The 16,430-nt window shown below is 40.8% G+C and overlaps 1 protein-coding gene across 1 annotated transcript in view; it reads left to right on the top strand.

Annotated features, from left to right (window-relative positions):
- The window catches only part of LOC142759653 (dynein axonemal heavy chain 5-like), a 466,211-nt gene that overhangs the window by 377,868 nt on the left and 71,913 nt on the right, over window positions 1-16,430 (top strand). Inside the window, 2 exon segments of the mRNA XM_075862058.1 lie at window positions 7,271-7,367; window positions 8,067-8,194. Coding sequence (XP_075718173.1) covers window positions 7,271-7,367; window positions 8,067-8,194 — 225 coding nt within the window.

Consider the following 16,430-nt stretch of genomic DNA (forward strand, 5'->3'; position numbering starts at 1 on the left):
GGGCTAGGCGAAAGGAAATCTTGGGGATCCATTTGAGGGTCAAAGACCAGATATTTAGATCAATGGGGCCCATACTTTTCTCCCTGGCTTTCATCAATTTCAGAGGGTTCCCTCTAATCTTTTGCTTAAGGATTAATTTATAGAACTTGGAGGTCAACCCTTTAAATAAAGTTGTGTTTATAATTAATCCCATGAAGCTAGGGATTTCTCTAATAACTCTGTCTCCAGTATTCAGCTTTTCTGAGCATGTACTATTTGGCAGTGCACAAATTTACAAATTTGCACCAAGATTGAATTTTCTATCCAGCGTATCAAAATCTGTTATACCACTGTTCTTCATTATTTGGCAAGATTGTTTATACAACGTTTCTCCCAGTATTTATAATTTTCAACTTTATTTAGTACTTCAAGATGTAAATTACCCCAAATTGGGGTAAAGTTAAGACCCCCTTCCTCTTTCCAAAATCTTTTGACCAACAACCAAACTCTATGCATCATAATCAATGTTTCAATTTGATTCAGAGGGAACCCATCTCAAACAACTAGAAGACGCAATACCTTGACCAAGTCATATTGTACATTTGTAATCTTTTTCTATTTACTGGTAATCTATTTTACCCCACCATATATTATAGCTGATATGCTATGATATTTGTTAAACAATTTTGTATCATGCAATAAAGTTGTATTTTTTTAATGATTGAACTCTCTGGTCTAGCACTACATTTTTTCACCACTTTTTTCATCCACTACTTTTAAGTGCGCGTCTCAATTCTTTTGTTTGCTATCTATTTGAGGGTTCGTAGCCTGAGCCTAGGAGGAGTTGCACCCACCACTGGAGCTGTGTGTGTGTATATATATATACAGTGAAGGAAATAAGTATTTGATCCCTTGCTGATTTTGTAAGCTTGCCCACTGTCAAAGACATGAACAGTCTAGAATTTTTAGGCTAGGTTAATTTTACCAGTGAGAGATAGATTGTATATAAAAAAAAAAACGGAAAATCACATTGTCAAAATTATATATATTTATTTGCATTTTGCACAGAGAAATAAGTATTTGATCCCTTTGGCAAACAAGACTTAATACTTGGTGGCAAAACCCTTGTTGGCAAGCACAGCAGTCAGACGTTTTTTGTAGTTGATGATGAGGTTTGCACACATGTTAGATGGAATTTTGGCCCACTCCTCTTTGCAGATCATCTGTAAATCATTAAGATTTCGAGGCTGTCGCTTGGCAACTCGGATCTTCAGCTCTCTCCATAAATTTTCGATGGGATTAAGGTCTGGAGACTGGCTAGGCCACTCCATGACCTTAATGTGCTTCTTTTTGAGCCACTCCTTTGTTGCCTTGGCGGTATTTTTCGGGTAATTGTCGTGCTGGAAGACCCAGCCACGAGCCATTTTTAATGTCCTGGTGGAGGGAAGGAGGTTGTCACTCAGGATTTGACGGTACATGGCTCCATCCATTCTCCCATTGATGCGGTGAAGTAGTCCTGTGCCCAGCTTCTTTCACTGCACAATCACGCTGTAACAATGGGCTGGAACAATGAGAAGTGTATGAGGCTGATTGGTCACTGATTGGTCAGCCTCATACACTCCTCTGTACAACACCCAGTTGGTAAAAAGTAAAAACACGCCCAGTTGTCCATTGAGAAACTCATTAGCATAAATCCAAATTAGCTCATAACTTGCTCAAAAATGATCGTTTTTCAAAATAAAAACCACTGCTGTTCTCTACATTACAGCACCAATCAGATTATGTAGGAGATAGGGCACTTATAATCTGGTGACAGAGCCTCTTTAACAAGTTCCCCCCATGTAGTTTTCGGCTGAGCTCTCACCTTCCTCCGGATCAAGGATACCCCACGAGGTGAGATTTTGCATGGAGCCCCAGATCGATGTCGATTGACAGTCATTTTGTATGTCTTCCATTTTCTTACTATTGCACCAACAGTTGTCTCCTTCTCACCCAGCGTCTTACTTATGGTTTTGTAGCCCATTCCAGCCTTGTGCAGGTCTATGATCTTGTCCCTAACATCCTTAGAATGCTCTTTGGTCTTGCCCATGTTGTAGAGGTTAGAGTCAGACTGATTAATTGAGTCTGTGGACAGGAGTCTTTTATACAGGTGACCATGTAAGACAGCTGTCTTTAATGCAGGCACCAAGTTGATTTGGAGCGTGTAACTGGTCTGGAGGAGGCTGAACTCTTAATAGTTGGTAGGGGATCAAATACTGTGCACAATGCAAATAAATATATATAATTTTGACTATGTGATTTTCTGTTTTTAAAAAAATATATAATCTATCTCTCACTGGTAAAATTAACCTAGCCTAAAAATTCTAGACTGTTCATGTCTTTGACAGTGGGCAAACGTACAAAATCAGCAAGGGATCAAATACTTATTTCCTTCACTGTATGTGTGTGCGTGTGTGTGTGTGTTTGTGTGTGTGAGTGTGTGTGTGTGTGTGTGTGTGTGTGTGTGTATCAGTGTGATTGGTGCAGCTTTCTAATTACTTTTTATTAAAAATTATTTGTAATTTTTGAGATAGAGCTGCTTTGTATTCCGTATATAGAGCAGCTGTATTTTGCGCTGAGACCCGTACCGTAAGGTCAGCGGCACTGAGGGGTTCAGTGATAGCAGGCAGGATCGAGCTGTTCTCAATCACATCAGAGACACGCAAGATCCGCTGTCACTGAACCGTCAGTGCCGCTGACCTGACAGATTCAGGTCTCAGCACAAGTTACAGCTGCTCTGTATAGAGTATACAAAGCAGCTGTATCTGAAAAAGTCAAAATAATTCTTAATAGAAAGTAGCTAGAAAGTTGCACAAATCACACCGATATACTTTTTTATTTAAAAAAATAGAAATAAATTGTTTTCAAAGGTCTACAGAACCTGTAAAGTAATTTCTTCCCGATTTTTATTATACTCCTCACTTTATCTACCAGGGGAATGATATTTTGTTTAGCAAAATCTATTATCTTCTCTTAAAACTTGTAAGTGCCAGGAATTGCCCCAGATTGTTCACAGGTATACCCGCTGATTTATTCCAATTGTTCCCATTTGTTGCAGGTTAACCCCTTCCCGACCACCCCAAATAGATTAACGGGCTGCAGCACTGATCCTTGTGCCTGCAGTCCGTTAATCTACGTGAGCTCCTAACAGAGCACACAGGCGGTCCCCGCAGCCCGGCATCTTCCAGTACAGGCTGCTACTAGCAGCCTTAGTACTGGGGGAAAACATCGGGTCGGATCACAGCGGTGATCTGAACCGATTAACCCCTTAAATGCGGCAGTCAATAGCGACCGCCGCATTTAAGTTGTTATAGCAAAATCGGCACCCTGCTACGCGATTGCGGGGTCCGATTGTTGCAAAGGCTTCCAGTCCTAATATGCCTCAGGGTCAGTTGAGGGTATTATAAGAACGATCCAACAATTGGATCTTCAAGTCCCTAGTGGGACTAAAAAAAAAAGTTCAAAAAGTGACAAAAAAATTTGCAAAAGTAAAATGTCAAAATAATAAAATTTTAAAATCGCCCTTTTCTCTTATAAAGTCCTTTATTATTAGAAAAAAATGAAAAAAATAAATAAACTATGCATAATTGGTATCGCCGTGTCTGTAACAGCCTGAACTATAAAAATATAGTGTCTTTTATCCTGCACGGTGACCGCCATAAAAAAAAATAATAAAAAAATTATACAGGAATCGCTATTTTTAGTCACTTCAGCTCCCAAATAATTGCATAAATAGGGTTTAAAAAGTCGCATGTACCCAAAAATTTTACCAATAAAAACTACAGTTTCCGCAAAAAACAAGCCCTCACACAGCTTTCCTGATAGAAAAATAAAAAAGTTGTGGCTCTTAGAATATGGCGACACAAAAACGAAATCATTTTTCTAAAACCGTGATTTTATCGTGCAAACACTGTAAAACATAAAAAACCTATATACATATGGTATTGCCGTAATCGCATCGACCCACAGAATAAATTAAATATGTCATTTATAGCGCACGGTGAACGCCGTAAAAAAAAAAAGAATAAAAAAATCTAGAAGTTTTGACGGCCTAATTACACTAAATTCAGCAAAAAAATTATGGGATCAAAATGCTCACTATACCCCTAGACAAATTATTTTTAGGGCTGTAGTTTCCCAAATGGGGTCACTTCTGGGGGGTGTCCACTGTTTTGGTCCCTCAGGGGCTTTGCAAATGCGACATGACACCTGAAAACCAATTGAGTAAACTTGAGCTCCAAAGGCCAAATAGCGCTCCTTCCCTTCTGAACCCCGCTGTGTGTCCAAACAGCTGTTTATTACCACATATGGGGTATTGACGTAATCAGGAGAAATTGCTTTACAAATCTTGGGGTGCTTTTTCTTCTTTACTCCTTTTAAAAATGTATAATTTTTTACGTTTTATTGGAAAAAAAATAGATTTTCATTTTTACGGACTAATTCCACTAAATTCAGCAAAAAACCTGTGGGGTTAAAATGCTCACTATACCCCTTGATGAATTCCTTGAGGGGTGTAGTTTGCCAAATGGTGTCTTTTTGGGGGTGTTTCCACTGTTTTGGCACTACAAGTCCTCTTCAAACCTGACATGGTGCCTAAAATATATTCTAATAAAAAGGAGGCCCGAAAACCTCTAGGTCAGGGGTCTCAAACTCGACCGGGTAAGTGGGCCACATAATGAAAAAATGTGAAGTTGACAGACCGCATTACTTTCAAATTTGATACATTACAAAATTATTGTTAATTGATTGGTTATTTGAACTACTATAACACTATATTACAATATTACTATAATACTACATTACTGTAATAATAGCGCTAGGTTTAAACTTACCGGCAATTTGAGATATTTCTCCTTGTGCTTATTTCAACAATTCACTTTTACAGTTTAAGTGTCGCTAAATGCAGTCCAGCAGCTCAGTTGGCAGCGTTTGGCAGACACACAAACGTCAAAATTAGGCAGCCCCTTTTTAGATCGTGCCACAGAGCCCTCTATAGATACTGCCACAGTGCCCTCTGTAGATACTGCCACAGTGCCCTCTGTAGATACTGTCACAGTGCCCTCTGTAGATAATGCCACAGTGCCCTCTGTAGATACTGTCACAGTGCCCTCTGTAGATGCTGCCACGGTGCCCTCTGTAGATGCTGCCACAGTGCCCTCTGTAGATAATGCCACCGTGCCCTCTGTAGATAATGCCACCGTGCCCTCTGTAGATAATGCCACCGTGCCCTCTGTAGATGCTGCCACAGTGCCCTCTGTAGATGCTGCCACAGTGCCCTCTGTAGATGCTGCCACAGTGCCCTCTGTAGATGCTGCCACAGTGCCCTCTGTAGATGCTGCCACAGTACCCTCTGTAGATTCTGCCACAGTGCCCTCTGTAGATGCTGCCACAGTGCCCTTTGTAGATGCTGCCACAGTGCCCTCTGTAGATGCTGCCACAGTGCCCTCTGTAGATAATGTCACACACACCCTTTGTAGATAGTACCACAGACACTCCCAGTAGATAGCTCCATTGGGGCTTCCTCTAGGAATGGAATCCCCAGCCAGAGCATTGCCGACGCTTTGGCCAGGGATTCCTCTACTGGAGGAGCCCCTGATGTCAATGTTCATACACAGTGATGTCAGGAGATCCTCCTGGACCGGAATGTGATGTCAGGGACAACCCCAGAGCCGGTGTCCCAGAACAGAGCACTAATATAGCAACTGACATCAGTGTCCATATATGGACAGTGATGTCAGGGGCTTGCCCAGAGCTGGAGTCCCGGAGCAGAGCCGCTTCTAGCACCCTTCCTTGGATTCCAGCTCTGCTCCTGACATCACTTTTCATATATGGACAGAGATGTCAAGGGCAACCCCAGAGCTGGAATCCCGGGCAGAGTTCTATTAGCACTCCTACTGGGACTCCAGCTGTGCTCCTGACATCACTGTACAGTTCTGGGGAAGCCCTAGACATCGCTGTCCATATGTGGACAGCGATGTCAGGGGATTCCAGAGTCCCAGAGCAAAGCCTATGCTAGCGCTCTGCCCGAGACGCCGCTCTGGGGAAGACCCTGACAAAACTGTCCACTCATGGACAGCGATGTCAGGGGATTCCACAGAGTCCCGGAGCAGAGCCTATGATAGCGCTCTGCTTGGGACTCCGCTCTGGGTAAGACCCTGACATCGCGTGTCCATTCATGGACAGTGATGGAAGGGATTTCACAGAGTACCAGAGCAGAGCCGATACTAGCGGCTCTGTGTCCCGCGGGCCGCAGATGACAGACTCAGGGGCCGCGTGCTTGAGACCCCTGCTCTAGGTGCTCCGCTGCTTCTGAGGTCTGTGCTTCAGTCCATTACCACACTAGGGCCACATGTGGGATATTTCTAAAAACTGCAGTATCTGGGCAATAAATATTGATTTGCGTCTCTGGTAAAACCTTTTGTTTTACAGTAAAAAATTGATTAAATGGATTTTCCGCCAAAAAAATTAATTTGTAAATTTCCCCTCTACATTGCTTTAATTCCTGTGAAACACCTAAAGGGTTAAGAAACTTTCTAAATGCTCTATTGAATACTTTGAGGGGTGCAGTTTTTAAAATTGGGTGACTTATGGGGGTTTCTAATATATAAGGCCCTCAAAGCCACTTCAGAACTGAACTGGAACCTATAAAAATAGGTTTTGGAAATTTTCTTGAAAATGTGAGAAATTGTTGCTAAAGTTCTAAGCCTTATAACGTCCTAGAAAAATAAAAGGATGTTGATAAAATGATGCAAACGTAAAGTAGACATATGGGAAATGTTAACTAGTAACTATTGTGTGTGGTATTACTATTTGTCTTACAAGCAGATACATTTAAATTTAGAAAAATGCTAATTTTTGCAAATTTTCTCTAAAGTTTGGTAATTTTCACAAACAAATACTGAATTTATTGATCACATTTTTGCACTAACATACAGTACAATATGTCACGAGAAAACAATCTCAGAATCGCTTGGATAGGTGAAAGCATTCCCAAGTTATTACCACATAAAGTGACACTTGTCAGATTTGAAAAAAATTGGCTGCATCCACAAGGCCAAAACAGGCTCAGTTCTGAAGGGGTTAATATGCATGTAGAACTTTATCAGAGAGTCAGTCATACCACCATAAATTCTCCTTCCAGTCTAATATGTATTAAACTTTATTATAAATAATTTTAGTTATGACTTCTGTATAATGCCAAATCATGCATATGTAATAAGAGAAAATGATTTCTATATAAACATAAAATTAGGTATGAGAGATCCTACTGACAAGGTTGACCGAACAAGATGGAAGAACATACAATATCAACTTGGAGAAACCAGCAAGTTTGTTGAAATTATACATGAGTAAGTGTTTATGGCATGTATTACCAGTTCCATATGAACAGCTGGCATATGGCATTTAACTCTTCTACAGTGTTCTTTTTTTATTTGCAGTCTGTTTAATGCAAATAAATATGCTGTTTTTCACAGAAGTTTCAATATTTTTATATCTTGCAGTGGACCATAGTAAGAATTTTGTAAGTGAAGTGTGTGCGATAGTCTAAAAACGCCATATTTGTAAATTACCCCTCCTGTGAACATTGGGTGGATACTAGGAATGTGAAGGTTACTTATTTTAAAAATATTTATGCAATCTGAGTGAAGTAAATACCCCTTTCTCTACATATCAGTCTTTTATTTGCTTCATACTCTCCTTAGTCCAGGATCACACACGCAATTTTCATGTAGTTTTTGGATCAGTTTTTTGAGCCAAGGGCAGAAGTGGATCCAAAAGGAAGGAAGGGTATAAAGAAAAGACTGATGCATTTTCATTTCTTTGATGTCCAATCCTGTATGTGTCTCAAAAAACTGATCCAAAAACTGCACCAAAAACTGCTGCATTAAATCTGATGTGTGTGATCCTGGCATTAAATGGATTTGTCTGTTGTAGCATAAAACCTTGCAATATGGTGAGTTACATAGTCATAGAATTAGGCTATCTGATGCAAATATTGCTTCTGTGGACATACTTCTTGTTTAGAGTGTTCATATTTCTAAAACTAGGATTGCTAAACTTGAAAATGGACTTCCAGACCAGACCTTGAAAGATGTTGAGGCCTACCTTGGCAAAGCTAGAGAGGGGTCTCACGGTGTTACTGGTGAAGGTTCCTTGTTGGAAAACGCTGCTCCTTGTAAGTATAATTAATATTAAATCATGTTATAATTTTGGAAAAGAGTGTTACAACTCACACACCGTTTCGCAAAATGCGGATTCTAGTGCCCTTATTTAGGTCCGTATGGCTTCCTCCCTGCTTCTGCATCCATTCTGTACGTTCTTAATTTACAGCCGTATTCTGACCATATATCACCCGTATTTTACGGTCCGCAAAAAAAAAACAGACGTAGGAAATTGTCACTATTTTGTCTTAACCCACTGGAGACACCCATAGGAAGACACCCATGATCACTCCTGCACCGTTTTCTTTTGCTTTCATGGTATAGGGAGCTCTGTTAGATTCTTCTGCTTGGCTAGCTTTGGTTTCTGGTGACTTTTGGGTTATGAACATGCCCTACAAACCCACAATTCTGGCTGGTTCTTCACCATCACGATAATGCGTTGCGCATAGACATTGTGTCATGGTGCTTCCAAAATTGTCCGCAGACTGGACAGCAGCTATTCTGAGGTGTATTCACAGGTCCCAGGAAGTAGGCCACACTGAGCACCATATGCTGTGGAGGGTTTTTCCAAGCATCTCCTAGCAACAGTTCCATCATATGGACCACAAATGGAGGGCTTTTGTGTGTCAGAGGCACACATGAGCAATTGTCATCTGAGACATCCGTCCATCAAACTGACTGACGGATTCAGCTTACAGATGCTTCATCCTGCTTCTATGTATAGTGGATACATAGAAGCTGCAGCGCTCAAACAAAATAAAATTTTTAGTATACCAAAACACATACAATACATGAAAAAAAAATTACATCAAAAGTTTTCATAGCCTTTAAGGTCTAAAATTATTCTCCTTTTTTTTTTCTCTTAGCATTCTCGTAACTTTACTACTTTATTTTATTGTGACATAACTGTTTGCTTTTGGTGCAATTATTTAGGTGCATATGGGTTAGTGATTCATTAAAATAAATTTAGATTTTGAGGGAAATGCAGATGTGTATTGAATAAGAAATACTGTATAGTGTATATTATTTGGTGTTTTGTTAGCGTAATGCAATTATTTAGGTGAATATAGGTTAGTGATTCATTAAAATTAATTTATATTTTGAGGGAAATGCAGATGTGTATTGAATATGAAATACTGTATAGTGTATTTATTTGGTGCTTTGTTACCATAATGTACAGTATGTCATAAAATGTATTAAATGTAAAAATATTGTGTTTGCATACTTTTTTTGCAGTTATTATGACTTAATTTTTGTTCACATATTTTAATCCTATAATCAGATTTTTTTAAATTATTTATATTTTTACATAATAATATACATAAATATATGCAAGTACATTAGCCTGTGTACTAGTAATTATGCCCTACATCATAGATAGACAATTGTCCTTGTATAGGTGTCGATTGCGTTTTAGGGCATCTCTGTAACACAATCAAAGTGTATCCCCTCCTCTCCTTTTTCTTCTTCTATGCACTGTGTTCGGTCTGGGAAATACTGCCAACATGCGGACCGTATATCACGGACCGAACACAGTCGTGTGAATTAGGCCTTAATGAGGACATGGTAGCTGATATCACTGTCATTCTGATTGAGTTATAAGAGCAGACTTGTTGCTTTAAACGGGAGATAGTGCTTGAAATTATTGTTTTCTTCTGTTAATCATGGTTACCTCCAAGGAAACACGTGGAGTCATCATTGCTTTACAGGCAAAGACATTGCTGTTGTAAGATTTCTCCTAAATGAATCATTTATCGGATGATAATAATAATAATCTTTATTTATATAGCGCCAACATATTCTGCGGCACTTTACAATTCAGGGCATACATTGTACAGACAATATCAGACATTACATATTGACAAAATGAATTTACAATACAAACAAGAGGAATGAGGACCCTGCTCGCAAGAGTTTACAATCTATGAGGAAATAAGGGAGACACAAAATGTAAAAAAATGCTTGTTAAGTACAGTAGTCCAGCCATCTTTTATACATATGGGGTAGTTCATATAAAGCTGCATGAGCCAGTCACCAGCCAGTATCTGTGTATGACAGACCTCAAGTGAATTAGGGTGCAAGGAGTGTGGGGGATACTGGTGAATGAGGGGGTCAAGTTCTCATAACTGATGTAAAAGGGGGGCCGGGGAAAGTTGTTCGATTAGGGAATGTTATAGGCCTGTCTAAAAATATGTGTTTTCAGGGCACTTTAAAACTATGAATGTTGGGAATTAATCTGATTGTCTGGGGTAGTTCATTCCAGAGAACTGGTGCAGCATGAAAAAAATCTTGGAGACGGGAGTGGAAGGTTTGATTGTGGTGGATGTTAATCTAAGGTCGTTGGCAGAATGTAAAGCGCGAGTAGGGTGGTAGACAGAGATGAGGGAGGAGATGTAAGGAGGTGCAGCACTGTGGAGAGCTTTGTGGGTGAGGGTAATAAGTTTGAATTTAATTCTGAAGGGAATGGGCAACCAGTGTAGTGGCTGGCCCAGGGTAGAGGCATTGGTGTAGCGGTTGGTCAGAAAGATGAGCCTGGCTGCTGACTTAAGGAAGGATTGGAGAGGGGAGATTTTAGAGAGTGGAAGACCGATTAGTAATGAGTTACAGTAGTTAAGACGCAAGTGTATCATAGCAATAATGAGAGTTTTGGCTGTTTCCACAGTAAGAAAAGGGAGGATTCTGGAGATGTTTTTGAGGTGAAAGTGACAGGAGCGTGTAAGTGATTGAATGTGTGAAGCAAAGGAAAGATCTGAGTAAAAAATAACCCCAAGTAGAAGTAGAATCAGGAAATGACACAGTGAACGATCGGTCAGAGAGATAGGAAGAAAACAGCCATGTCATCTGCTGTTGGTCCACTGTGTTATATCAAGTCCAGAGTTATCGCAGCCATCTACCAGGAAATTATAGAGCACTTTATGCTTCCCTCTGCTGACAAGCTTTATGGAGATGCTGATTTCATTTTCCAGCAGGACTTGGCACCTGCCCACACTGCCAAAAGTACCAATACCTGGTTTAATAACCACAGTATCGCTGTTGTAATGAAGGGGGTAAGGAAACAGACAAGTGAGCCCTAATCTACCCGCCACTCAGTCCCTGCCTACTTGCAACGACCCGCCCTAGGCGACGGGGTACAACTGGGCGACGGTCCCTACGCTCAATAAGTGCACGACAGACAAACAGACAAGGGTACACAGAAGCAAGGGAAAAGGGGCAGTTGCCCATGGCAACACCGTGAGCAACAAGAGTAGTGAACGAGCCGAGTCAAACCAGGAGTGTACGAGGTACCAAACGCAGAGCAGGAGAGTAGTGAACAAGCCGAGTCAAACCAGGAGTGTACGAGGTGCCAAACTCAGAGCAGGAGAGTAGTCAGTAAGCCAGGGTCAATATGAAGCAGGGTCAAATAGATCAAGAAGCTGCAGCAGGGCCAGGAAACCAAGCGAGAAGAATCACAAGCAAGGAGGAACAGGAAAGGCAGGTATAAATAGACAGAGGGCGGGAGCAAGCTCTGTCTGGCCAGGCTGTGATAGGCTCTCCCACTCCTAAGCCTGCCATCCTGAGTGGTGGAAGATGGAGTCAGTCTCACAGACATAGAAGCAGGTGCAGACTGATTACCTATGGGCGTAGATACAGAAGCTGTGCCTGGCAGATCCTTAACAGCTGTGCTTGATTGGCCAGCAAACTTGCCTGACCTAAACCCCATAGAGAATTTATGGGGTATTGTCAAGAGGAAAATGAGAGACACCAAACCCAACAATGCTTCCATAACACCTCAGCAGTGCCACAGGCTGATCGCCTCCATGCCACGCCGCATTGATGCAGTAATTCATGCAAAAGGAGCCCGACCAAGTATTGAGTGCATATACTGTACATACTTTTGAGCAGGCCAACATTTCGGTATTACATTTTTTTTTTGACATTTGGCTTATTTAATATTCTAATTTTCTGAGAGACTCTATTTTGGGTTTTCATTAACAGTTAGCTATACTCAACATTAAAAGAAAAAAAAATGCTGGAAATAGATCACCCTGTGTGTAATGAATCTATATAATATTGGAGTTTCACTTTTTTAATTTAATTACTGAAATAAATAAACTTTTTGATGATATTCTAATTCATTGAGAAGGACTAGTAGATTGAAGCTGTAGCAGCATGGAGGAGAACATACAGCAGTAATAAGAATTGTAGCTGAGGATCCAGCTCTGGGGTGAGACATTAACACTTGGCAGGAAGCTGCATGTGTCTTTCTAAGGCCTAGTTCACACAGAGGAATTTTCAGGCGTTTCCGCTGAGTCCAACGTGGTTTCCACGTCAAAATCAGCACCAAAAAACTGTGTGAACAGGCCGTAAGGGTCATTTCACACAGAGTTTTTTGGCGTTGATTTTGATGCAGAAGCTGCGTTGGAATCAACACTAAAAGAAGGCCTAAATCACCCCCCATTAATTTCAATGGGAGGCAGAGTCTGTTCTTTTCCCGGGTTACTTTTGGCCGCTCACAGGAAAAAATTGCAGCATCGTTCTTTCAGCGGTTTCCGCCTCTGACCTCCCATTAAAAACAATGGGAGGCAGAAAAAATATGTGTTTTTTGTCTCTGAGTGCTTTTTGCACTGTTTTTTGTCTGCAGTCCTTGCATTACATTCAATGACCGCGGGCAACAAATGCAGATTCTGTGTGTACTAGGCCTTACTGTGCGTCTGCTCCCCCCTCTATAGACTTGTAAAGGCAGAGTGTCCATGTCTATCTCTACCTAATTCCTCCTCCCCTTATAGGAAGTGCATCACCTAGTGGCAGAGTTTGCATGGATAAAACAACAACATTTTTAAAGTAAAGGCCCTTTTACACAGGCCAATGTTCGGGCAAACGAGCATTCATATAAACAAAAATATTATTGTTGGCGTGAGAGACAAGCTGCCGACATGATTGAAATGTATGGGAACGAGTGAACAGAGTAACGAGCGCTCGTCCCCATACATTGCTCCTTGTGAAAGGAGCAAACGTGGCCGATCAATGAGGCAACGAGCTGTCTCGTTGATCTGCGCTTGTTGTTATGGCCAAATTTGGCCGTTGTAAAAGGACCCTAAGTAAATTACAAAGTGGATCTATATCAAGTATACTATTAGATTAGCATAAGTTGTTTAAAAAAAGTTGTGTCCATTGATAAACAAAAAGAGTAAGGCCTCATGCACACGACTGTAGCCATGTGCACGGCCGTGATTTTCGGGTCAGCCAGGGGCGGACCGTGGAAACCATGGTCGTGTGCATGGCCCCATAGGAATGAATGGGGCCGCAATTCTCCCGTGGATTGCGGCCGCAAAAGCACGTTTGTGTGCATGCGGCCTAATTTAGAGAGTGATTGATGAAGACTTGAGGTACAGATGTAGCCATCTTTAACTTGATTCTGATAACTTGCTGCAGTGTGATATCACACAACAAAAGCCATTGAAAAGTCATTGTAAAATGTCAAGATAAGAGATCTAGCCATTGTTAATTTAATGCGTTAAAAGTCAATGTAAAGACGGCTACATCTGTAGTACTAATTGGATACATTTATAATTCTTTTCTCAATAGCTTTATATGTTTACTTTTACAAAAGAACCGAAGCTTTGATTACAATAAAAATATACATGGTAATTATATGATATATAATAGTTAACAAAATATACAACAAAATAAATTAAACACTAGTAGTTTTTATGCAGCTTAGAAAGGACCGATCATATTTATTTCATGTTTTTATTTATTATTCATTAATTACAACAACAAAAATATTGAAAATCTGGTTAACCCCTTACCGCACCAGGACGCACCACTACATCCTGTATTGAAGTGCTTTAAGGCATCGGGATGTACCGGTGCGTCCTGGTTAATATCTGTCACCCTGTCAAAAGACAGGGTGACAGAACTGTGCCGTCAACTGTGTATGACAGTTGATCGGCACAGTAACACGGCAGGGGACCAATCATAGCGGTCCCCTGTCGGCGATCGCTGTGATGGGTCAGTCTTCTGTGACTGACCAATCACAGCGCATGACAACAGTAACTGGGCTGTCAGCGTCTAATCTCTTTAGTCCGAGAGTGAAAGTGAAGAGATCAGACATGCCCAGCGACAGTGTGAATTCACCTGTCGGATCCCGCAATAATAACCTCACATTAAACCCTCCACTGCTGCTCAGTACACCTGCTCCCTGCTTCTGCATCCAACAGAAGCTTGCGGGAGCTTCTCTTTTTAAAAAAAATAATAAGGGTATGTGCACACACACTAATTACATCCGGAATTGACGGACGTATTTCGGCCGCAAGTAGTGGACCGAACACAGTGCAGGGAGCCGGGCTCCTAGCATCATACTTATGTACGATGCTAGGAGTCCCTGCCTCTCCGTGGAACTACTGTCCCGTACTGAAAACATGATTACAGTACGGGACAGTTGTCCTGCAGCGAGGCAGGGACTCCTAGCGTCGTATATAACTATGATGCTAGGAGCCCGGCTCCCTGCAGTGTGTTCGGTCCGGTACTTGCGGCCAAAATACGTCCGTCAATTACGGACGTAATTAGTGTGTGTGCACATGCCCTAATAGAGAGAGAGAGAGACAGAAATAGAATAGAGAGAGGATAGAGAGAGAGATAGAAATTTTACTGAATTTAGGGATAACATACAGGTTTAGATTATTAGGGATTAGTTAGATATAATTATATAGGTAAATAGGGATAGTTGGCTAGGAATAGTTAGGGAGGTTTTATAAAAAAAAATTAAAAATAATATATATATTTAAAAAAAGTTAAAAAAAATTTGTTTCAAATTATGTAGTTCACTGTTACAATACAATTTATTGTAACATATTAATTTTACTATAGAGAGATACACACACACTTTGCTGTACCAGTTTTATAGTTTTGTGCATGTATATATATATATATATATATATATATATATATATATGCAGTATGGCTAAGCGATCATGCTGAAGAGGCATACGAAATGCTTTGCTCTGATACTGAATCAGCTAGTGACGGATCTGAATTTATTCTTTCCTCATCTTCCAGCGATGATGAGGAAATCCCTCAGAGTCACGAAGTGGGCTGCCATCAAGTCTTCCCTGATAATAGCGAACATTTCTGGGTTCCCCCGTTAATTATACCCCCCAAGTTCCAGAATTCTAATGCTACTTCATGGATTCACGTAGACACAGCGGGTCTTGATGATATACGTTTTTTTAAACTCTTTTTTTTTTCAAATGAGTTTGTTCATTTTATTGTTATGCAAACTAACTTATATGCGGAGCAATTTATTGCGCTAATCCGCAGTCATTTTATGCCAAGCCAAAAAAGTGGCATCCTGTTAATGCAGTGGAAATGCATAAATTCTGGGGGTTGCTGTTAAATATGGGCATCACAAAAAAACCCTGAGTGAGATCATATTGGTCAACAGACGCGTGTTGCACCATACACCCATGTACCGCAATACTATGTTCAGGGAAAGGTTGGACGCAATAATAAAATTTCTGCACTATAACTATAATCTGCATTGTCCACCCCCAAGTGACCCCAATTCTGACCGCCTTTATAAAATCCGGCCTGTGATCACACATTTTACTAACAAATTTAGTGAAATATACACCCCTGGAAAAGAGATCACAATTGATGAATCACTCGTTCATTTTAAGGGCCGGCTAAAATTCAAACAGTACCTCCCCAATTAATGAGCCAGATACGGCATCAAAATTGACAAATTATGTGAGTCTGAAACTGGCTACACATACACATTCAGGATTTATGAGGGCAAAGACACAAAGATTTAGCCCGCAGACTGCCCTCCTGTCCTAGGTACAAGTGGTAAAATTGTCTGGGATCTCTTGCACCCCCTGCTAGACCACGGCTACCACTTGTACCTAGACAATTTTTACACCAGTGTTCCACTTTTTAAATGCTTGACTGTAAAGAAAAACGTATCCTGTGGAACAGTACGGAAAAATCAAAGAGGCCTCCCAAACACACTCTTAGGCCAAAGGCTACAAATTGGCGAGAGCAGGGGAATGTGCAGTGATGGGGTGCTCTTCTTAAAATATAGGGACAAGAACCACGTCCATATGCTCAGCACAATACACAATGACGCAAGCACTCTTGTCCCTGTGCGAGGCAGATCTGCTGAGACCCCAAAGCCTGTTTGTATACAGGCGTATAATAAATATATGGGGGGGGGTCGATCTTGCCGACCAGATGATTAAGCCCTATGATACTATGAGGAAATCCAGGACC

The sequence above is a fragment of the Rhinoderma darwinii genome, chromosome 4 (genome assembly GCF_050947455.1).
Source record: "Rhinoderma darwinii isolate aRhiDar2 chromosome 4, aRhiDar2.hap1, whole genome shotgun sequence".
Classification (NCBI taxonomy): domain Eukaryota; kingdom Metazoa; phylum Chordata; class Amphibia; order Anura; family Rhinodermatidae; genus Rhinoderma; species Rhinoderma darwinii.